This window comes from Hipposideros armiger, unplaced genomic scaffold (genome assembly GCF_001890085.2).
Source record: "Hipposideros armiger isolate ML-2016 unplaced genomic scaffold, ASM189008v1 scaffold_377, whole genome shotgun sequence".
Lineage (NCBI taxonomy): Eukaryota > Metazoa > Chordata > Mammalia > Chiroptera > Hipposideridae > Hipposideros > Hipposideros armiger.
This window is the reverse complement of record NW_017731727.1, coordinates 861,534-885,677: the sequence shown is the minus strand read 5'-3', so window position 1 is coordinate 885,677 and position 24,144 is coordinate 861,534. Positions and strand designations below refer to the sequence as shown.

Sequence of the window (24,144 nt, the reverse complement as noted above, 5' to 3'; positions counted from 1 at the left end):
GCGTATGGGGCCTTACTGATCAACAGTTGATGAGAGAGCATGCTGAGTTGCATGACTCCAGAAGAGATTAGAAAGAAAACCCCTTTAAGTGCTTATCTGAGATCTGAGCAAAGTACCATGATTATTTCTCCTTTATCTTCTTCTCTTACCAGATTGAAAGAAAACACATTTAACCAGGCTACTCTGGGATTCTTGGGTAAAGTCCAGTCTCACTGGACAAAAGAAAAAACATTGTCTCCCAAACCAAAGTAGCTCCTAGGAAGACGCTAACTACTATTACACTTTTATTCTACTCAGTCTAATGTATTATCTTTCCCAAAATAACAACAATGACATAATAATGATAATATACTGCTGTTAATGAGAATAATGATCATGAATCGGAACCCACTAAAATTATTTTAAAAATGTATGTTTCCATTTATTTGTTGTTGGGAACCTCAAAATGTAGAATAAAGAAGCAAATTCTGAGGAATATGGCTTAAAGACACAACCATTTGAAGCTGGGTTTGGGGCTCAGCACAACCATTCTAATCTTCCATACTTTCTGCCTTGGGTTCCAGAAATACTGCCAAGTCCTCACTCAGCAGAGCCAACAGTGCCCCAAAAGGCATCATAGATTAGGGTGAGAAAGTGGTGTCAGACAGCCTACACTGTGAGCAAGGAGTAAAGCCAAGATGCAAGTTTCACCTGAGTCCCCAGGAAATCCAGACGACTCCCCTCACAAGTGTATTTCCCAAGTGTTCTAGTTTGTTGAAGACTAGTTAATCACTGCATCAGTACCCCATGTGTACTGTGCATGGAGCAGGCCCCACCATCATGCTCCAGAGAGCCCAGAACTGAAGCACGCCACACCGAAGGAGGCCCAGCAATTTCAGTCTTCTGATGCCTAACTCCAGCCCCAGATCTGGCTGCCATTTTCATTCATTCATCAAATATTTACTGAGTACTTATGTGTGCTAGGCAGTGTTATGTGCTCGAGTTACAGGAGTGAACAACACAAACGCAAGCGCTGCCCTCATGGAGTTTTCATGGGGTGATATGTTGTCGGGAAGGGCAGTGAGAACAGGTGAGGTGGGCCGCAGGTGTGGGTGCAGATCCACTCACCTCATTCACTTGCCAAACCATGGGCCTGGCCTCTTCGCCTTGCCTCTTGATGTGGGAGGTAAATTCTGGGGTTTAACAGAACAAGTATGAAAGTACCATGCTGGGGTGCCTGGAGTCTAAGAGATGACAGACCGATTCCAAGACTCCCATGGAATTTGTCTCCTCCAATAAATCATGAGTTCCTTGAGGCAAGGACTGTGTCTAGTTCATTTCTGTACACCCAGCACTTAGCACAGTAATGGCACCCAGTAAATATTAAATGAATAAATAAATTCATGGTAGTTTTTTATACTAGACAGGCTGGGAGTCCATGTCTCGCCTAGGCTGGCTCATCCTCCCCCGCTCAGTATGAACACTTTGGCTTCAAAGTGGCCCTCATGCTAATGGCTCCCCAGCACATGAGCAGCAGTCTGTGTGGGTGGGGGATACTGAATGAGTCCAACAAGGTGCCTCCACATATACTGGTACCAACGATGTAACTTTGCTCTTCCAAAACTGATGTCCCCAGTTACACATTTCATAGCACTGCCTGAGCAAAATGGTACAGACGTTTGGTGGCTTAGGGGGAGGGGTGGCTTAGGGGGATGGCAAGCACAGTTAGGTTGATGGGACATGGAGTTGGTGGAGGAGGGAGGCATGAGAGACAGAATAAGTCGGGTGCCAGACTCTTTTACTTACTTTAACACCTGTGCAACTGTATTTGGTCCAAACCATTCACCAATTGATTTCCCTTCTCCTACACCCATTTGTGCTGTTTTGATGTGGAAAAAAAATAAACATGTTAGCAAAAGGTCTTCCAGCACGCCACAAAATCCTACTGTTTTGCATAAATAATTAAGCACTGGGCAACTTAGTGAAGCCACATATAAGGCAGGGGACGAGAGGAGCAGGTACAGGTGTTGTCTTTAATGCACTGATGTGACCTTACCCATTTGATGGATGGAGTAGCAACAGTCTTTTCTGTCTAAGAAGCACTGCAGGATCCGCTGGTATGCTTTGGGTTGTTCTTTTTGTTTCTCCCAGTGCCAGTCTTTTTGGGAAAAAAAGGAGTTAAGTCATTTTTATAATTTCTTATTACTTCTCTGAACTCTTAGTATAACCACAAGGTTAGAAGGACAACAAAGAAGCTGTATCAGGAAGGTGGGAATGATCAGCGTAGACCCTTCCTGACTATCTTTAATTTTGATGACAAAGACATCTGGAAACTGATTACTTTCAGAGATTCAGTGGGTGGAAAGTAAAACAAGAAGTGGACCAAGGAATTGACTTAGCCCCACGGCTGGAGCTGGATAAACATTGAAAAACACGGAAACAGTCTCACAAGGGCCTTTCTGGTCAGCTCCTTAGTGACCAGGGGGTCACCACCAAACCTAGTAATATATCCAAATAACACCCAGACACCAGAGTCTCATCTCCACACAGACAGCAAGGAACGGACTTGCCCTTATATTTTAGCAGCATTGCCAGAAGAGTCTCATGGGGGGAAGTGCTATTCTGACGCACAATTCATAGGGAAGCAGATACAATTCACAACTGAGGAAGCTTTAAAAAAATCACATGCTGCCATTTTTACACAACCTTTAAAAAGTCCGCACTGAGCTTTGGAAAAACAAATACTTTTGCTATCAGGTGTTCAAGGTTTCCTTATGATCAAAACCAAAATAATTACATCTGTAGGAATCCCACCTGTGCCGTAGGCACAGCCCCTCACATTCTATGAAGGACAACTGCAAAAACTCACCATAATCGCTGCTATGGATGGATGCACTGCTCCCATTCCCTCAGCTCTAGGAACTATGTCTAATGGGGCTTAGCTTGCTTCTAAGACAAACTTCTCTCCTGAGGTTTTAGAGAGAGTTTGAATTCACAACTGAAATACACTTGAAGCCAATGACCACTACCTCCAGCGTCTTCCAATCTCTTTGCTTCTACAATAGGATTTCTGAAACCAAAGTTTTAAACTTTGTATTCAGCACAGTCTTCAGAAGGTAAACTGTATGCAACCGTTTTTCATCAGCTACCAAACTGTCCAAGTTTGGGGAAATCCTGACTAGCTGGCTGCTAAGTACCACTAAATATTTTCTGATGACAGTGATAAGTAAACAACCCACCTCAATTGTAAAATAACCAAATAGGAAACACTTCTTCACAAAATTACATCTTCTAATTCATCTTTGCTATAAGATCTATTTCCAAATTCTTCCTGCTACTTGCTTTTATATTAAAACAATTGAGACTGCTGACTGTGGTTTTTTTTCTAGTTTGCTTTCCACAAAATTCACTTGCAGAAGAATCATCTTGAAGTGTTTTATAAATGAGAAAAAGTTAACTAATAATATTGGATGTGCTGTGGCCAGCCGAGTGGCTCAGTTGGTTAAGAGCACGAGCTCTGAGCAACAGGGTGAACGGTTCGATTCCCACATGGACCAGTGAGCTGCACCCAACCTAAGCTGCCACTGAGCTGCCAATAGGTGGCAGGATGGCTCAGCTGGTGAGAGCACATGCTCCTAACAACAAGGTTGCCAGTTCGACTCCCGCATGGGATTGTGGGCTACGCCCACTCGCAACTAAGATTGAATATGGCACCATGAGCTGAGCTGCTGCAAGCTGCCAACAAACGGCCAGATGGCTCAGTGGTTAGAGCATGCACTCTTAACAATAAGGTTCCCTGTTCAACTCCTGCATGGGATGGTCGGCTGCGCCTCCTGCAACTAAGATTGAACACAGCACCTTGAGCTGAGCGGCCGTGAGCTGCCGACAGGCAGCTGGATGGAGACTGGACTTGGAGCTGAGCTAGCTGCGCCCTCCACAACTAAGATCGAAGGACAACAACTTGGATGTTCCCCTTCCCCAATTCCTCAACACTGTTCTCCTTCCCCAATTCCCCAATAGAATACAATTAAAAAAAAGTTTTGAAGAAAAAAAAATGGAAGTGCTCCAAGAAGTGTGGGTACCATAGAGAAATCACCAAACAAGGGGTCAAAAGACCTGCATTCTATTCCCAAATCTATGCTTTCGTGCTGTTTGACCCTTGACAAGTTATCTTACTTCCTAAGCCTCAGTTTCCTTACCTGTTAAACAGAAATTACTATACTACCCAGGGGAAGCAGGCACAAGATATCCTAAACCCTGAAAGAAGGCATTAAGCCCTCAAACCTCCCCAGGCCCTTCCCCAATCATCTCAGATAACAGCAGCAGAGAGTGCTGGGCTGTGCAGTGAAGAAAGCAAATGACTTTTCCATCTCTCCGAATCTGAAAGAGCAACAGTCAGTGAGTTCAGCAGCCTAATCTCATCCAAGGTGTCCTTTCACTCCCTCATCCCCAAGTGGAACCGGACTTTCACCCGATTGCCTAAGCTGGCATCTGGCCAAGGTCAGCCTACAGATACCGATAGGGAAGCACACATGTGCCTTAAGAAACAAGACTCAAGAGTTCCAACAATGATTACTGGAACATTCTTAATGAAAAGGCCTCTTGAAGAAGCTAATTGAAGTATTCCTTCATCATCAAATGGACATCCTCAGTGAATCCAGACCAAAATAGCACTAGTTCCCTCATTAGGCACTTCCTTTAGGTCATTTACATCCTTCACCAAGCAGATATTTTCAATGAGGTCAAGAAACAGACTTACCACCACACCCTTCTTCCTCTCTTTGTTATCTGGCCTGTTTAAGGACTCATTCAAACAATAGCGAAGATGGAAACTAAATGACACACCTGCCTCCACGTCCAGTTCTGCCCCAGGAAACACCTCTCTGGCTTGGTGAATCACAAGGAAATGTTGGCTGTTTCTTTCTCATGAGAGGCTCTGTCGACTTGTCAGCCACACCACTTGAGCTCACAGGGAGCATTTTAGGACCTGCAGCTCTGTTACTGAGGGTTCCTCAAGGTCAGTACCGATGGGAAACCACCAGCAGTAAGTGCGACTGCAGCGGTCTCTGAGGCAGTTTAGAGGACAAATTTAACTCACCCCTGCCCAAGTGTCTGCAGATAAGGGCTTGAGCCAGCATCATCTGTCCACAGCGTAGCATACATCCCCAGCCAGCATCTGATGAAGGGCCCGTTCCCCCTGATGGCGAAATGGAAGGGAAGGAATGTGAGTTCCTGAAATTGCCCTTTCCCAAAACATCAGCATATCTGGGGCTATACAAGACAGACAGACACACGTACTCTGAAAAGAGAGGCAAGGGATACAGCCGGATATCAGATAGGGTTTGTTATAGGGTGGAACTTGCAAAGATAATGCTGAGTTAACCAAAATGGGTTCTATGGCCACAAACAAAACAAGCAAATGAACAAAACCTGCCCCTTATGTCTTCTGCTTGGCGACTTCTAGATACGCATGCAATTTTCGTAGATGGCTGCCATGTATGCCTACCAACACTGAGTCTGTACCATAGCGTCATCTGCCTGATCAAACCTGGCTTTGCACAGCTCAGTTCTCAGGGAAGCCAGTCTTACCTTAGTTAAGGAATAAATGCTACCAAAGAGAGTGACCAAAATGGTCAATGAGATCTGGGAGGAGCTTGACTGTTCTAAACGTGCATTATAAAGGTCTGAACAGCAGGAAGGGCGATGTAAAATAGAGGAACGAGTCTTACATTAGGCATCAGAAGACCGATCTTTGTTACCTAATCTAAGTCTCATCTGCAGACTGGAGATAACAGCACACACCCTGCCTACTATCAATGGCTATTGTAAAAATTAAAGGAGAGAATATCCGTGCAAGTGTTCTAAAACCCACTCAAGATGATGTAAATATTTGGTGTTATGAGTAAGGTCACAATTAAAAATACTACTAATAAACTAGAAATGGACTACATCTTTAAAAGGCACAAAACCAGTTAATAATTGAAATAAGACAACTGGTTCCATTTTAAGAACACTTGATGTAATGAAAATCCCACATATGGGGCCAGGGTGAGCTCAATATCCTTTTTCAAGGCACCAATGAAATCAGATAACTTGGATGGCAGAGGAGACATGCTGTGTTCACTGCTTTCCTTTCCCAACAGGGAAGTGGCAAAGTATGCTAAAAGCCTGATCTCACAAGACTCACTTTAAAGGGAGTCATCATCCTTGTAAGACAAGTGGGCCAAGGTGGCTGCCCCTTTCCCTTTGTTGTGGGGACTGAAGGAGAGTTGCTACAGCAACAAGGGGAGGGTTGAGCCCACCTGTCAGCTGGAAGGGGAGCCCTTTGGCTCTTGCTCATGGTGGGATTATAGGTCAAATTAGTATGGAAAAGATGCAGCGAAGCCCACATCGAGAAGAGATTGCCTATTGCCAACACATTGTCAGGGTTGAATTGCCAATGTTTTCAAGCCTTGCAAAGACCTCTTCACCCAGAGAAAGTTAACAGTTTAGAATCACTGGGTACTAAAGATTGTTTTTGTTTTGTTTTGTTTTGTTTTGTTTTGTTTTACTGCTCAGGTACTTCCTGTGGAGAGCAAAAAAAATGTCTGTGTGCACTTCATTTTTGGCTCTTATCAGAAAAGTTGATCTGACTATAATTATTAGGTCCAGTCCTGCACCAAAATTGGTCAGACAGGTTTCCTGTTAGGAGAACAGCTTCCACCATTTCAGTTTGGTAATCTTTTCCGACAGGGCCATGATGCCAGGAAGACGTCACCCTACTTGCAAACATTGTACAAGTTTTCTCTAGAGGGAGCATATTCACTTAGCTTATTGAGCTGTCCTTTTTTTCTAGACAGTAGCTGGTACTCCATCGGCCGAGAATTAGTTCCAAGGAAATCTATCATAATTCATCTCCCAGTGGCAAGGTGTTTGCATTTCACAGGGGAAAAACAATCAAAAGAATTATTTTCTTTCCTTCCTTCAAGGTACAACTGTCTTCAATAATCAAGTAGTTCCACAAAGCAGTAGACTGTAATTTAATACATATTGCCCAAATGAAAAGTTAATTTGCCTTTTTCCTTGCTCTCAGATGTAAAACAAGTAATACCATCCAGTGCCCAAACACTTGGAGGTGGGCTCAAAAGTATACTGGCATTACAAACTAACACCATGGAACCATACATGATGGTGTACCTTGGCAATGAAACTTTCGCATAAAGTGTAAGACGTAACTACTCCCCTAAATCAAATTATTTGCCATAGTGAGCTCTTATTTCTGAGGTTTCTGTGAAGTCACTGATAACTTCAGGCAAGCTATCTATAAAGAAGGAAGCACAGTACAACAAATGATATACCTACCAATTGGTGAAAACTTCCTTCTGTATGTAAACCATAGACGAGCACTTATATCAGACAACAGCTTAGATTTTTCTGTAATTAAATGTGAAATTCAAATTAAATCACCATATCCCATCTGAAGACATCTGTCTTTGATTTCTCAGCCAGCAGCAAATTCATTTTCGAATAATCAGTCAATGCCATTGTTACGGGGCTAGGAAAATTCATAGGAAACCCAAGTCATTTGAGCCAAATAATTTCAGCATTTCCCCCTACCTATATGTTTTGACCAGAGCGACTGGCTGGTACAATGATGCTGGGTAGTTCCTGTTCACTGCGCTCCATGGACCTGGCAGGTACTAACACTGGGGTCATGGCCAGAAGACAAGGAATAGGAAAAGCAAGGATCCTGGATAACCCACTAACAAGGCAATTGGCCCCCGGCCTAAATGATGAGAGTTGATTGGATCTGTCATCAGTACCCACTGTCTGTTATCTAGAACTGTGTGTGTGTGTGTGTGCGCACACATGCGTGTGCATGTATGTGTGTGTCTGTGTGCGCATGTGTGTCTGTGTGCGCATGTGTGTGTGCACACACACAGATGTTTAACTAAAAAGGAAATGTCCCTGTTAATTAAGTGTGTAAGACATGTATCAGTACTACCTAATGCAACTGGCATTTGTAATCTAAATGGATGTATAACATCATGTATGTTTTTGTGTCTTTTGAAAACATGCTTTCTTATATTTTATGGCAAATTTACTTCAATGGCCACAATATGACTTCCATCTTCATATCTGTACTTAGATGTGGTTCTGACTTTGTCTTCTCTTGCCCACCTTTCAGCAATACATCCATGTTTGTATTCTGTATAGAACTTACAGCCATTGCACTTTAAAAGAAAAAAAGGAAATTCAATTTTAGCCAATAGTTTTTATTTTCTCTCCTGCCTTTCCTTTGAACAAATCAGAAAGCTGAACTGTCTGGATTTTCAATCCCCTTCATGTCCACAGGGTCTAGCACATTTGGGGAAGCAGGTGCATAATGGTTAAGAGTAAGATTTCTGGAATCATACTCTGCCTGGCTTTGAACTCTGGCTCTGCTACTTACCAACTGTGTAGCCTTGTCACTTAACCCCTCTGAGCCTCCGTTTCCTCATCCGGAAAATGGGGAGAATAATAGTACCTACTTCATAGAGCTGTGAGTATTCAATAAGATAACACATGGAAAGTGCTTAGATGGTACACTATGCAGTAAGCCTGCGATAACTGTTATCTGCTCTTACATATGCCTCCTCTCAAATGTTCAGACTACTCACTCCTTCCTCTGATATTCTCTACACCTCCCAGCTCGTCTATATACTAGAAGGGCTGGGGAAGGGTATGGAAAGTTTAACAATTTCCCTTTGAAAGGCATTTCCCAACTTAACATTTGAATATGGGCATGTTTGGCAACTTGGGGATTCCTGCTGTCCTGGAATACAGAACTAGAAGACATCATCTCCAACGCCCTCATTTCATGTGCTGGTGAAGGGAGTGAAGATCCCGAAGGACAAAGTGACTAATCTTAGGTAGTAGAGTCTGAAGACAAACTTCTCCTAATTGCTAGCCATGGGCGCTCTCCTATGAAAATGATGAAGCCAGAGTCGGGAGGAGCTACAAAACGCCCAACTCCCTCTGTGGCCTTTTGATCAGCTTCTTCCTGTCCCTCCTTCATGCTAAGGGCCTCTCTTCAGGCAGATACCAAATCAGAGCTGCCTCTCGCCAAGCTCAGGCTTTATCTGGGTGGAGAGTTGTTAGCAGTTTTATGTGTAAAGGTCTTTTCATGTAAGGGCAAGGAAGAAAAATTCAAGCCTCCTTTCCATCTAGCTGCAGTGGCTAAAAGTTCTATACAAAATCAGAATAAACTGAGACAGTACTCCAGTCAGTGAAACATGTAAAACCACAAAATTTCTCAGTGTCCGATATTGATTCTGATCGCCATGGGCTGTTGAGAAGTCCACTAGGTGGCAGCATTTTTAATCTGGACAGAAAATGACTTGAGAGGCATGAAAGCCAGGTCATCAAAGACTAGATTCTGGTTAAAGATATTGGGAGTGGGCCTTGGTTTTTGGAACTCCAGGTTTATAGAATTTGGGTTTTCCTCTAGGGAAAAGAATACAAATAGATGACTTTTTCAAATCATACAAACATTTGTGACCATGTGAACATGCTGCAAGGGCCACTCAGGCCCTTGGAGGGGGCCTGTGCAAGGGAAGGGCCTTAATACTTAAACTATTTTGGCTGTGAGGTAAATAAATCTTCCTAGGAGTAGAATCAATTGTTACCAAGGTAATGTTTTACCAACCCAAGGAGGAAAAAAAGTAAAGGACCTTAACCTCAGGCACCCACCTCGTTTGGGTCCTCACAGACAAATGTTACAAAACCTTACCTGTTTTCAGCAGATGCTGTTTCCCCAAGATCCATACCAGCTCATCAGTATCTGGAAATTCTTCTAGGTAGTCAGAGAAAATAGTATTCTGGTTTTCATACTTGGATAAAACTGAAAGAAAAGGAAAGATACGTAAGCAAAATTTAACAGAGGGGGCTTGCTTCTGTGGTTTATTGATTATTTACTCTGTGGTTTAATGATTATTTACCTTCCTCCTAAAGTTAAAAGCCATGGGCTCTAATCTAATGAAAGCAAATATTTTTTTTTCTCTGAGGAACAAAGACATTTACAAGGCTGCAAAATCTTTCGGTGGAGGGATTTTCTCTTGACCACCTCTTTTAACCTTCCCTTTACCATGGTCCCATTTGGCACCACCTCTGAATAATTATTTGGCAACAATTATCTCAAAACCTTTTCTTTCACGGGGCCATCTTTGTAAATAGTCACTTATGTAGCTTCTCCTACAATGAGTGTATCAAGGTGATATAATAAAACCTCAATACCTAACTCCTGACCACATCACAGGGAATGCTGTGAGGTTTCTAGGAGCCAGTGGCTTGGAGGGGGCTTTGATAAGCCTAAAAAATCATACAACTCTAGGGCCTGCCGAGTGGCGCATTGGTTAAGAGCTGGCTTGGGATGCCAGAGGGCCTCGGTTTGGATCCCACATATGAGGGCCAGTGACACTGCCCTCCACAGCTAAGATGCTGAACAACAGCTCAACCTGGAGCTGGGCTGCTGTGAGCCGCCGGCGACCTCATAGGCTGCAACTCCTGCTGCAGTGGGTTGCCATGGGCTACCATGTGTAGCCAGCAGCCACTGTGAGTGGCCGTCCAGAAGCCAGCGACTGATCTGCCTCACCCGGGAAGAGCGCAATGATGGTGCCAACTTGGTCCAGTGAAGCAACGTCCTCCACAACTAGACTGAAGAACAAAAAGACAGCAACTTGTCTGTTTCCCTTCCCCCAATTCCCCAGCGCTGTTCCCCTCCCCCAATTCCACAATAAAAATCTTTAAAAAAAAATCATACAACTATAAAAATGTAATATTTTAGCTGGAAAACCAGATTTTTTCATGGTACTTTTATTTGCCATTTTATTGACATATGTTTTCTGTGAAGAAGGGGTTCTTGTGTCTGATGATAAATATAACTTGTTCTTGGGATTCACAAATGACTATGGTTATCCCTTAAGCTAAAGTAACCAAATAAAAAATAATTAAACCTCATAAGTATACAAGCCACACACTCAGAACTATGCCCAGGTAATGTAGGATGAGTTAAAATTCACTTTTGTACCAACTGTGGGGAAAGGGTCTGCTAAAAGAATCAAGACTGACTTGTGAAGGGGTTCAAACTCACAAGTTCTCTTCAAGTAATTTTCTTTTTTTTTTAATGTAGCTGAGCCATCCTGCCACCTGTTGGCAGCTCAGCGGCTGCTCAGCTCAGGCCGGGCATTGAACCGCTGTTGCTCAGAGCTCAAACTCTTGAGCGAGCTCTTAACCAACTGAGCCACTCGGCCGGCCCTCTTCAAGTAATTTTCTAAGGGAAATAATATTGTGGGTAGTAAATAAGTTTACAAGCCAGCCCACAAAAAAAACAAACCCTGTTTTAACCTGTAACCAGAAAAATCAAATTGATAGAATATTTCTTAGTTTATGGTGTTATTTCTATGAGGATCATAATTCAAGTTCAAAGCTAAGCCACCCGACACATACCTTCTCCTCTCAGCTCTTGACGTCACCCCATCCCCTTATAGGGAGGGCAGCTCTGAGAGAGTAGGGGCTCTACTATGCAGCTACAAGTCGGTGCAGGGGCTCCCCCAAAGTAGCCCCTAAAAGTCCCATGGAAATGGTTTCCTGAAAAAATGGCATTGTGGGATATGTTTAACTCACTTGAAAACAAATTGTTTTCTTTTGACTCTGCTTTCTAAGCCAGAAGCATGCTGTTTTCATAGAAATAAATGTTCTTACATATAAATGAGTCATACCTGGTCATGAAAACAGGCTCACCTGCTCAAAATATTCAGTTGGAGGTTCAAGTTATACTTTGCATAATTTGTACAAGCTGAAGTTATAATTTGTTTGAAGGTATAATTTTGAAACATAGCTACCCAGGACAGAGACACTGCCTTTCTTGAAACATATTACAGATGACCAGTCTTTCAGGGATTTAAGTAGCCTTTCTCCTCAAGATGTTTTCATCAGTAAGATAATAGTCTCAGCAGTATTTCAAACCTAAAGAAGTTAAAGATGAGACAGCCATTTTGTTCCCCAGGGAAAACTCATCACTGCCGAATCTGCCAGGGAGCCGGTGCTGTCTTAGCCTTTCTGTCACTGGCCTCAGCCCTGGCCCATGTTCAGGAAATACCAGGCTAAAAATGATCACCCAGGACAGGCCATCCCCAGAAGGTGGTGGACTGAGGTGGCCTAAATCACACTGTGTACCTTCCCACCCTACTCTCTACCCCTCACAGGCAGGATAAATCAGGTTAAAAGGAATATCTAGTGTAGCCTAGAGACACAAACAAAGTCAGGAGATCAGTAGCTTAAGAGGAGCATGGGAAAGAGGCAGTCCTCTGGCATTCCCCTGCTCAGGGTGAGGAAGGGCAGCACTGCATGAATGTACAGCATGTATGCATAGAAGCCGTGGGTCTTTTTTTAGAACTGCCTGAAAAAAACCATTTCTCTATCACCAACCCTGTCTCAGTGAGTCACTGCCCAGCTATCTGGTCAAATTAGCACCGCCCCTTAAAGGCTGAGAACTGCACTGCTTCCTTTGAGACAGCTCTGACCAAAATGGCAGCCAAAGAATTTGCCTCTTGCTCTTCAGCCCTGCTCAGGCGAGCAAGGTCATTATAGTCTTTATTCTTCCTGATTCTCCTCTTGGAAGACAGACTCCAGAGCCAGCCCAAGCGGAAGCTACTTGGTGAAACAAATGAAAGCCAGACCAGAAGATGAGATTAACAGAAGCAAGGGGCAGTAACATGAGAGGAGTATGTACAAGGAGGTCTAGGGAAGAGACACAGGTCTTCCACAAGGAGAAGTCAGAGAGATGAAGAAGCAAACTGGGATGTGGCTGAGATGCAGAAGTGAAATTGCATTTCGAACAGAATCGCTTCTGACTACAGTAGTGCCCCCTCGCTTTCCACTCTGTCAGTTACCTCCGGTCAACTGCAGCAGGAAAATATTAAATGAAAAATTCCAAAAAAAACCAATTCATAAGTTTTAAATTACACACTGTTCTGAGTAGCATCATGAAATCTCATGCCATCCGTTCCGTCACTCTGGGATGTGAATCATCCCTTTGTCTAGTGTCTCCATGCTGTATATGTACCTGTCTGTCCATTAGTCACTTAATAGGCGTCTAGGCTATCAGGCTATCAGGGCATCGCAGTGCTTGTGGCTAAGTAACCCTTATTTTATTTATTTATTTATTTATTTATTTATTTATTTTTAGCTGAGCCATCCTGCTACGTATTGGCAGCTTAGCGGCTGCTCAGCTCGGGCTGGCCTCGAACCGCTGTTGCTCAGAGCTCAAACTCTTGAGCGAGCTCTTAACCAACTGAGCCATTCGGCCGGCCCTCACCCTTATTTTATTTAATAATGTCTCATTCACCTCATTTCATCTCACCACAAAGGCATTGGGTCATTTTGCACCACCACAAGAAGAAAGGTGAGTATAATACGATAAGAAAGTTTGAGAGAGACCACAACCAGATATCTTTTATTATAGTATATTGCTATAATTGTCCAATTTTATTAATCATTGTTGTTAATCTCTACTGTGCCTAATTTATAAGTTAAACTTTATCATCAGTAAGCATGTATAGGAAAAAACATGTACGTATAGGATTTGATACTATCTGTGGTTTCAGGCATCCACTAAGAGTGGGGAGGGGGGTTCTTAGAACATATCCCCTACAGATAAGGGGGACTACTATAACAGCAATCCTTTTAAAAACATTTTTCATAAACTACTTCGTCTTGCCTTAAAATTAACAAGAGAGCAGCCCATGTAAGTTTCCTGCCCTTTCATCCTGTTTAAAGAGATAGGACCTACACAGGCAGAGCTATAAATACTGCAGCTTGGTAGACCAACAATTAGGTTCTACAAAGTCTGATAGATAACAGGCTTCACTCTGTTCCATTTTACTTCAGTAATAATTACTGCACCAAAGTCTCTGTGTTAGTTCAGTGGTTAGTTAATAACTGAACAAAGATTTCCTGAAACTGAAGCCAAAAAGTGCTCCCAATCTTGGCCAAGGGGCTCTGTATACATGTTGAGACATACCTTCCACACTCAGCCAGGCAGATGCTGACTCTGCTCCAGTCTTCCCTTTCAGGATCAGACAAGAGAGCTTAGGGCCTTCTCCAGTCTTTCCTAAGCTTGAGCACAGCCCTGGAAATGCACACAGCCCTGAGCAGCATGTGCTTTTCTGGATTCCTAGGAAAATGCGAACTTTTCCAGGCCCCAATGGGCATGTTATTCCCCAGTTTTTCCTTTTAAGATTTTTAGTTAGCTATTGCCTCAGGCAGCTGTGAAGTTAATTGATTGCCTCAAATGGTTTTCAAAAGAAGCCCCTGGAGAAAGGCCTTCTGCAGTTCCAAGTCAGGGCAAATAAAGGCAGTCTTGCAAGTGGGATCTTCTGGGGAAACACTTGACAGATCAAATAATGACAATTCTCTAGAAAGGAGGCTTTATCGGAGCTCCAACCCCATTCTGTGTCCCCACGGGGCTGCCAGGCTGCGGGCTTTCCCTGTGACTGCAGGCTGTGGATTCCTAAGGCTACTGCAGGGCTGGTGAGCAAGGGAAGGATGGAGGGCAAATGAAAACACCACAAAGCTCACTATTCTTACCAAAATGCAGCTGTTTTTCTTGAATAAATAAATACTCCCCAGATTTTTGAAAGCCTCTGGTTAATTTCAAGAGTTCTGAAAGTGTTGATTCTGACCATTTTGCCAGTTTTTTCATTGCTATTATGGATAGAATTTTCCAAGGTCCTCATTCTGCCATTTTTGCTGATGTCTTATTTTAATAATATGCATTCCAATGGCTGACTATATTTCTAAGGGGCTATTTTGTAAAATTGTAAGTAAATGAAAAAAAATCACTTTCGAAAATAAATTTTCTGATAGGGCGCATCAAAGACATTTATTTGTACATCAAGGCTGAGACTCTGTAGGGCTGGTGCCCAGAAACAACACAAACTCTCATAAAGTGAAATCAAAGGGTCACAGAATCTCAGGGCCGCAAGAGGTCTGAGATCCCACAGTGTATCTTCCTTGTAGGTCACCTGATCCTAAAAGGGTACCAGAATACCACTGGTTCCAAAACAGCCTTCTCAGCAATACATACATACTTAACACACTGTCAGGTCACAGTTTCAAATACATAAGGAAACGTCCCTGGAGGACAGGTACGGTCAGGGCTGAAGATTCATTGATATATTCATTCCATAAACTTTTACAGAGTACCTACCATGTGCTAAGCACAGAGGATAAAACATCACTGAGAGGTAAGCCTCCATCCTCCAAAAGCTTTTAATCAATTGGAGAGGCTAGGTCTGGAAACAACTGTCGACAATAAGTGTAAGCAGAGTAGGGTTAAAGCAGTTGCTGAGTTGTGAAACTAATCATCTTTGCTGAGCTGTCTTGCAGAACAAGGATGTTCCCTGAAAGGCTGACCACAAGGCAATAACACCCTGTTCCTATTGGAACCAGAGAAGGATGCCCAGAAGAAACACTGACTCTGCTTAATTATAACACTAAATTCTCCTGCCCAGGTGGAGCTTATCTATACATGCATACAATAAAGGATGATACCTTACTGAGCCTATGCTAGAACGAACCAGCCTCTACATACAATGACCTGTCCCCTTTTTGATGAATATGCGTAACTAGTTCCAATAAATGTGATTCTCCTTCTGTATTCGGGAGACACTGCTTTGAGAATTATCCCCAGTGTTCTCCTTACTTACTGCAAGTAATAAACTTTCCTTGCTCATACTCTGTCTTGATTGAGATTCATTGAGTTATGCTCACCAAGAGATGAACTGCTTGCGTTCGGTAACGTAAGTACTATCTTTAAAAAGTGATATAGAAGACAACAAATGATTAAGTTCAACTAGGGGTGAATGGGCCTTCCACAACCTCAAAAAGGTGGCATCAGAGCTGACCCTTAATGGAAATAAGATATAAGTGGGAAGGAGGAAGGGAGGAAATGTCTGGCTGAGGGAACACTGAAAGGATTTGGCAAGCAACTGAGTGTGGGGTGGGGCTGAGGAGAGAGGGGGAGTCAAAAATAACTTGCAGTTTTCAAGTGTAGGTGTTGAGATAGTAACAGAAAAACATAGTGGGGGTAGGGAGATAATAAGCTTGGTCTAGCAGGAACATGTTGGACTCTAGGGCTCAGTTGACAATGGAGAACAGGTTTAAAAAAAAAGAAGTGAAGAGGAAGTCAACCAGCCCAGGGATTGTGAAGAGAGGCATGGTCGATGGTAGATGGTAGGTTGATTAGCAGAGCCAAGGAAGGCAGGAGGAGTCCAGAACAAAGCTCAGCCAAAAATGTGGCTTCACCCCCTTCCTCCTGGGTCCACTGAATGTCCTGGTCTCCCCAGCCTCTGCTCCTGGCCCTCCCCCATCTTCATTTCTCTTCCTCCCAATGCCCTGCTTTTCTGACGACCAAGAGCTTAGAAAATAGAGAACTGGACAACAATTCTTAGCATTTCAAGGGGGATTTTCATGTTCAAAACTGCACATTTTCTTGAATTTATTCAGCAAGTCACACCCTGGCAATGCTGGGTTGTCATCGAATGCAAAATCCACGAATGACTTGATTTCTCTATAGGCCAGTATAAACTCTGACAGCCTAAGAGAACATGGTCAATTTTAGAGTTACACCAGAGAATATTAACCAAAGGACTATCATTCCGCTAGACTTTATGAGATTCTATTTAACTGGCTAGTACCAGCTGTGGTGACAGGAGGCTGCAACTTAAAAAATTGCAGGGCAAGTCAGCAAAGGGATAACCAGTCCAGTTGGCAAGGGACCATTGTTAAGTGATAAGACCCTTTGGTTTTCAGTTTGAAAAATCAATCAGGCCATAGGCGACCCAACAAAATACAAAATTTCTTAGAGATTGCAGTCAATTCATACTGATGATGGTGGTCAGAATCAAATGGTGGTTAAGAATCAAACGTAATGCAAAATTGGACTTCTGGTTTTTCTTTAAAGTGATGCTTTTGAAAAGTTTATTGACCTTTTAAGTGTACTTTTCATGTTGTTTTCACTTAAGGACAAATTATTGCCTGCTTTCTGCCGACTGAAATGCATTTTGACATATCCACGAAGAAATGGGATTCCATGCACAAACTGGTCAGGAATGCACCTAACACACAGACCACTCACTATACCTCTAAATTGCTGCCTCTTTTTGCCTTTGATAAGGTAACTCTGCTCTTTTCAGAGAGATGCATTTTTCAGAAGAATAGAAAGATGACATTTTTGTAAAGACTTTGTTGATAAGGCATACAAAGAGGGTAGCATATTAGATGGAGAAAAATATTTGGTTGGCTTTATAATGCAAGGCTCAAGGCAACTATTCCACAAGCTTAGGTGAGAATCACCTTGATTCTTCATCAACAGGCGTTGTTGTTCTTAGGAATCAACCCGCTAGTGGAAAGCCTGGTTGTATTCCCAAAGAGGGCAGTGTCACATTAGTGCCACTGCCAAGTCATGCAGTGGGTCCAAAGTCAGCCTCCATGGTATTGCAGCTTTGACTTTGGACATCATCCAAACCAAAAAGAACCAATACTCAAATACAGTGCCTGTGGTTCATGTAGGAAGAAAGACACCATGACAATATTTAGTTAAAGTGAAGAGTGTGTCAAATTATTGTTCTCCAACATAAAACATTTTTTTTGTTTTTGTCATGGTTAACAGAAGGAGGAATCACTCCTCACCCCTACTGGAAATAGCTCTAGCCTAGGAACTCTAATATTTCATCCCACCCTGCCACTAACCAGCTATATGAACTTGCAGAACCTACTGCACTTCTTAGGGCCTCACATTCTCTATCTATAAAATATTCAATGTGTTTTTAAAACAGCACATTATAACTCATCAGTAGGCAAGGAAATCTATATAGTGAGCTGCAAATAGCATTTTTAAAAAAATTACATTGAATAAAACAGAAAATACTAGAATATATTATATGTAATAAGGATAAGTATTGTTTCATGAAACATATTTGTATACATATAAACTGGGTTTCTCATTGTATTGTTAGAGCAAAAACACTGGAAATCCACTAGTCTAGACCTATGTTGTCCAATATAGTAGCTACTAGCCACTAGCAGCTGTTTACATTTAAATGAATTAAAATTAAATACAACTAAAATTCAGTTACTCAGTTGCACTAGCCACATTTCAAGCACTCAGTGGCTAGAGGCTACCATATTGGACAGCACAGCTATAGAATAGTTCCGTCATCACAGAAAATTCTATTGGACAGTCCTATCTTAATGACCTTTCTATGGATCTGCAGGAGGTAGAAATAGGGTAAATTGTTAGGAAGCCTACTTCAAGTTCTAGGAAGAGAAGTTGGGTTCACTTGTGTCTCTCTTACAAAAGTCTGTATGTGAATTTCTAAATAAATGAGCCAACAATGATTTATTAAGTTCTGTACCTGGTCCTGTGAGGAATACAGAGGAAACAGCCTCATTAGACATCCACTAAATGTTAAGTGAACAAATTAAGGCATCATAAAATCATAATCTCGTTAAAGACATGAGCCTTAGGTAAATGAAAGAGCTAATAAGAAAAGGTAATGTATAGGCAAGTGTTGATAGTAACTGAGTGCCGGCAAAATTCAGAAAAAGGGGAAGTCGATGAGCATGAGAGTCATCAGGGAATATCGCCAGGAGGATACAGGATTTCAATGTCCTTAAATTATTGCTTGGATTTGGATGAGCTGAGGTAAGAGGGAGAATACCTCAGATGAGAGGAACACCATAAGTATGTGTGTGTCAGGGAGGAAGGGTAGGTTCTGGAGAATATTGACAAGTTACATTAGAGAGGTGGCTTGGGACTGGATTGTGGAGGGTGGAAAGCCAGCCAGTAGAGTCCAAGTCTTAGTAAAGCCATTGACAGTTTTCAGAGTGCTTTCACACGATCCTTGACACAGCTCCCTGAGATAGGCAGGGCAAGGGTCATGATTTCCATTTCAGAGTTGAGGAAACAGTCTCAGAGAGGTTATATGACTTGCTCAGGGTCATATAGCTAGTAAGTAGAATAACCAGGATTCAAACCAAGTTCATCTTATTCTCCATCCACATTCTTCCCACCATAGCTTGCTGCTATGATAAAAGCTGGGTCCGAGGCACTGGAGACAGGGAGACCAAAGAGAAAGGTGTAGTAATCCAGGCATGAAGTGTTGAAGGCCTGGCCTAAGGTGGCAAGAAACCAGATGCTCTGGTGATATAACCTACTAGAAAATAAACTGACGATGCAGTGCCCACTGTTTAAAAGGGAAAGTAAGGGTAGACAACCTGAGGTTAGAACAGTATAGTTATTTTTAACTACAAGTAATCTAAACTACCCAAAGGAATAAATATTAACAATATAATTCATATACCATGTCCGGATCTTTCTGCATAGCTGAAGGCAATCTTTGGGACACGGTTCCTAAGAAAACAACACTTTACATGTCTACGCATTTTTATGAGCCATTTCTGTCTTGCTAGTGTTTCTTTCCTCTGTCAATTTCAATTTTCATTTCTCCAAACTAATTGGTCAAATGATTTCTTAGCTTATCTAGATTTCCAGTGAGAAAGGACTGGTGCAAAAAGGTCAAGGAGCTATAGACCTTGGAGTTTTTCCACACTATTTGGTAAAACTAATTATCAACTTAGCAATTCATTTGCTAATAATGATTTACTAAGAAAATACTAAAATTCGCCATTGCCAGACTCTTAAAGGATCTCTTTGCCCATGTCACTAGCTGCTCAAAACCTTCCACGAGCTTCCACGGTTACTCCAACTGATACGGATCAAATATAACTCATCAGTCTGGCATTTAAGGCCCTCTCCAATATGGCGACTTCCTATATTTCTAGCTGTTCCCCACTGCTCATTACTCCTTCATGAGATCTACTCTTTTCAGCCAAAATAAACCACATGATACACTGGAGGCTCTTTGCTCATTCATGTCCTAGTGCACTTAAGCCCTATCTCAACTGCAACTTTCTCTGTAAACACTTCTTCCTTAATTTTCCCACCAAGAGGTATTTGCTCCTTCTTCTAAGGCTCTATAGTCCTTTATTTGTATCTCCCTTATAACACTGGGCACTTTGTACTTTGTTATTTGCAGGCATGTCATCTCTCTTGCTATTGGAACAAACCCCTGTCTCAGTCCATGTAGTGTTCACCTCTGTATCCCTTACAGCTCCAATCATAGTGCCTTGCAATGAGTTGCCCATTAAGGTCCATCAAGCGTTTATGGAATTAATGGGCACACTGACAAAAGTCTAAAAAGCTGGTTGTTATGTTCATCCAAACATCAAGTGAACAATCCTTTCCTGAGTGCCTACCATGTGACCAGCACTGTGCTAGGCCCTGGGGATAGCAACATATCTTAAGCAACTTCAAGTCTAATGGGAAGAGAAAGAGAAGGGAATTCATTTTGATACAGTACGGTCAGCTTCTGCACAGGGGCCTAAGGGAACACAGCAGAGGGTCATCTAAGCCAGTCTGGGGGAAAGAGAAGGCTATGGGAAGAAAGGTGATGGCAGGACTTAGCCTTAAAGGATGAGAGGCAAATTGGACAGGGGAAGTATGTTCCAGGCAGAGGAGAAGCTTGTATCAAAACACTGAGGGCTGAGAGACTGTGGAATAGCGATGCCACCTGGAGACTGTCAAGGTTGAGGCTGGGGAGGCAGAAAGGGCTAGAAGGTGCCAGCCTTGGAAGCCTTGGTAGGGATTCTGGGCTTAAATCAGGCTTCATGGAGCCCCGCAGGGTTTCAAACGCACCCAGGAGGAAGACTGGGTATTCCACTGTTTGCAGGACAGAAGGGATGCAACAACTAATTGCCTGTAATGTAAATCCTAGGGTTTTTTTATTTGTTTTTGACATTCATTATCAAATTAAATTCGGTTTAAAAACAACAACACAAAACCTGAAGTGACCATTTTTGTCAAAGAAGGAGTTAAGGTGGCTCTCTGTCTTGTGACACGCTCAGCGCTCAGCATACTGCACAAGGGGATAACTTTTGAGTCCTTTCCAGGGACAGTGCTCTTCACTAAGAGCACTTTCCAAGTTTTCTCCTCTGTTTACAACTACCTTCCCTGCCTTCCAGGCCACAGGAATTTTCCCCACACCCTTTCAACATCACACTTCATTAGTAAATGTTGCCAGCAGACATATGATGTTGAAAAATTCTTTACTTTCGATGTAATGTAAAATTATACTGCCAGAGTTAAGTTTTGAGATTGCATAAAATTATACATGTACCTTCACTTTCAAAACGAAAGATGTATTCCAAGTAAATCCTGAGGCAAATTTCTACAAAGTGAGCTTGATTTTCCGATGTTATTTTATGATCATTTGTGCCACATTGCCCAACAAAAGACAATTTGACCCCATTCAGAAAAGATACAGCTTGCAATAAAATGGCTTCTCATCCCTGATGTGTACTCTATGTACCAGACACCAGGAAAATAAATATCTACCCACGAATGAAAGAACCAACCCAACAACACAGAAAAAATGCTCTCTAGCATCTGGCAGGCAAACAATCCTGACCTGCTAAACAAAACACAGATCCGTTTTTATCTCCAAGAGTGGCTCTTCATAAAGCGGGTTTTCTTATAAGAAACTCAGCCATCAGTTCTTTCATTAATATTACATTAAATTACCCTAAGTTAAATTAATTCTGAGTTAAAAATGTATTTTTATCATACCCATCCTAGAGATTCCACTCCTAGATTTATATACAAGAAGAATAAGTGCTTATGTCCATCAAAAGATATGGTAAAAAATGTTTATAGCAGCTTTATTCATAATATCCAAAATTTATAAACAACCTAAATGTCTATCAACAGGGATGCTATGGACTGAAAGTTTGTATCCTCCCAAAATTCTAATGTTGAAGCCCTAATATCCAATGTAATGATATTTAAAGTTAGGGCCTCTGGGAGGTGATCAGGTCATGAAGGTGGAGCCCTCATGAATGGGATTAGTGCCCTAATAAGAAGAGACACCAGGTTGATGATCTCTCTTTATCATGTAAGGACATACAAGAAGGTGGTCGTCTGAAAACCAGGAAGAGGAAACTCACCAGACACCGAATCTCCCAGTGCCATGATCTTGAGTTTCCCAGCCTCCAGAACCGTGAGAAATAAATGTTCTTGTTTAAGCCACTTGGTCTATGGAATTTTGTCACAACAGCTTGAACTGACTAAGACAGGGGAATGGATAAAATAAACTGTGGGGAATCATACACGGGAACGGTACACCACAACAATAAAAAACTAATACTATACACAAAACATTGAATCTTACAGATATTATGTTAAACAAAAGACAGACACAAAATAGTAGATACGGTATGATTCTACTTATATAAAGTTTGAAATCAGGCAAAACTAACATATGATGATAGCAGTCAGAATAGTTGTTACCCTTTTGAGGGGGTGTTGACTGGGAGGAGGCAAGAGGGAACCTTCTGAGGGGCCAGAAATGTCTCCATAGTTGATTTGGGTGGAGGTTACACATACACAAAATTTAATTGAGCTTTACAGTTCAGGTTTGTGCACTTTACTATCTATAAGGAATACCTCAATTAAGAAAAGAGAAAAAGGGGTTAAAGAATCAAGATGGCGGAATAGGTAAACACTGTGCCTGCAGCCTCCTGTGATCACATTAAAATTACAACTAAATTACAGAACAGAAAACCTCAAGAATGACCTGAAGACCAACTGAACAGAACCCCTATAACTAAGGATGGATATAAAGAGGCCACATCGAGACTGGTAGGAGGGGCAGAGACATGAAGCATGCTGACCTCAAATCCACAGTAGTTCTTGAACACGGGGAGGGACACCTCAGGGGCAGAGGTCCCCCCTGAAGTTTGAGGGGTCCTAGTCCCACACCAGCTCCCCAGACCAGGGGTCCTGTGCCAGGAAGAAGAGTACCTACAACATCTAGCTGTGAAAACCAGCGAGGATTCCATCAGTCTCACTGAAATTGAAGGCTCCTGGAAACCCAGATGTCCTCTTAAAGGGCCCACACACAAACTCACTGGCTTGCAAGTACTCACCCTGGCCTCAGGCAGAGGGATGACAACTCGAGAGGTAGCACAGACACACAGAGAAAGACTGAGTTGTGTGGCTTCAGGGAGAGAGAGAGAGAGAGAGAGAGAGAGAGAGAGAGAGAGAGAGAGAGAGAGAGAGAGCTGCCATTATCCCTGTGTGGAGCCCACCTCACATGTAGACTACAGGCAGGCACCATCTTCCCTCCCCCAAGAGGCCAAATATGAGATTGCATTGGCCTGGTGAACTCCCTGGGACCCTGTCTGGCCCACTCTCAGCTCTGGGGTGGCCAGACCCACCCTGCAAGCTGTGGGAGGCTTTTACTGCAGCAGATACCCTGCAGAGGCCTGGGCAACTTTTGGTGTGGGCCGTCAGCCCCAGGTCACACCGCAGCCTTTCTTGGGCAGCTCTTGGTGTTCTGTGGGCCTGAGGTAAGCAGCAGCTGGCCACAGCATTCTCAGGGTGTTTTGACGGAATGGTCACAGGCTCAGCACTGGTGCAACAACTGAATCTGCATTAACTTTGTGAAAAGCACTGTCCACACTCCATGGTTCCCTGGGACCCCGCCCTACCCACTTTGGGCTGCATCACAGGGGTCACTGTCAGCATCAGGTCAACTACCCCAGCTGGCACACCTAAGGAAGCTCTTTCAGTGGCTGAAATTTACAGACAGCCGGCAGGTACCAACAGGGGAGTGCTGGGCCTTTTGCTAAGCTGCCCCAGGCCCGATACGGGTGGCAGATGCCCTTGTTTCACAGTGAGGCTACCCCCATGTAACTCCAGGTCCAGCACAGGCAGCAACCAACCACATATAGACTTGTAGCTCCAACCAGGTAGACCAGGGCCTCTCACAGGCAAGGTTGAAATTGGCCTGCACGGGAGGCCCTCCCAAGAGACATCTGAAGCAACACAAGGTGATGCTGAAGGAACTGAGTGAGAACATCAACAAAGAGATAATAAGCATAAAGGACATAGAACCCATACAAAAGAACCAGTCAGAAATAAAGCATGCAATAACTGAAAAGAAGAATACACTACAAGGAATCAACAGCAGATTAGATGAAGCAGAGAATCAAATCAGCGATTTAGAAGGTAGCAGAAATCGG

The 24,144-nt window shown here is 42.8% G+C and overlaps 1 protein-coding gene across 4 annotated transcripts in view; it reads right to left on the bottom strand.

Annotated features, from left to right (window-relative positions):
• The window catches only part of ATG4A (autophagy related 4A cysteine peptidase), a 60,160-nt gene that overhangs the window by 11,976 nt on the left and 24,040 nt on the right, over positions 1-24,144 (bottom strand). For 2 of the 4 annotated variants that reach the window (XM_019662442.1, XM_019662441.1), the window contains exons 2-6: positions 9,731-9,841; positions 7,321-7,392; positions 5,078-5,176; positions 2,036-2,137; positions 1,786-1,858 (exon numbers count right to left, since the gene is read on the bottom strand). In XM_019662442.1, the coding sequence (XP_019517987.1) occupies positions 1,786-1,858; positions 2,036-2,137; positions 5,078-5,176; positions 7,321-7,392; positions 9,731-9,841 (457 nt within the window). Of the gene's footprint in view, positions 1-1,785; positions 1,859-2,035; positions 2,138-5,077; positions 5,177-7,320; positions 7,393-9,730; positions 9,842-11,445; positions 11,575-24,144 lie in introns of those variants that run through there. The other 2 variants (XM_019662444.1, XM_019662443.1) reach the window with 2 other exon arrangements.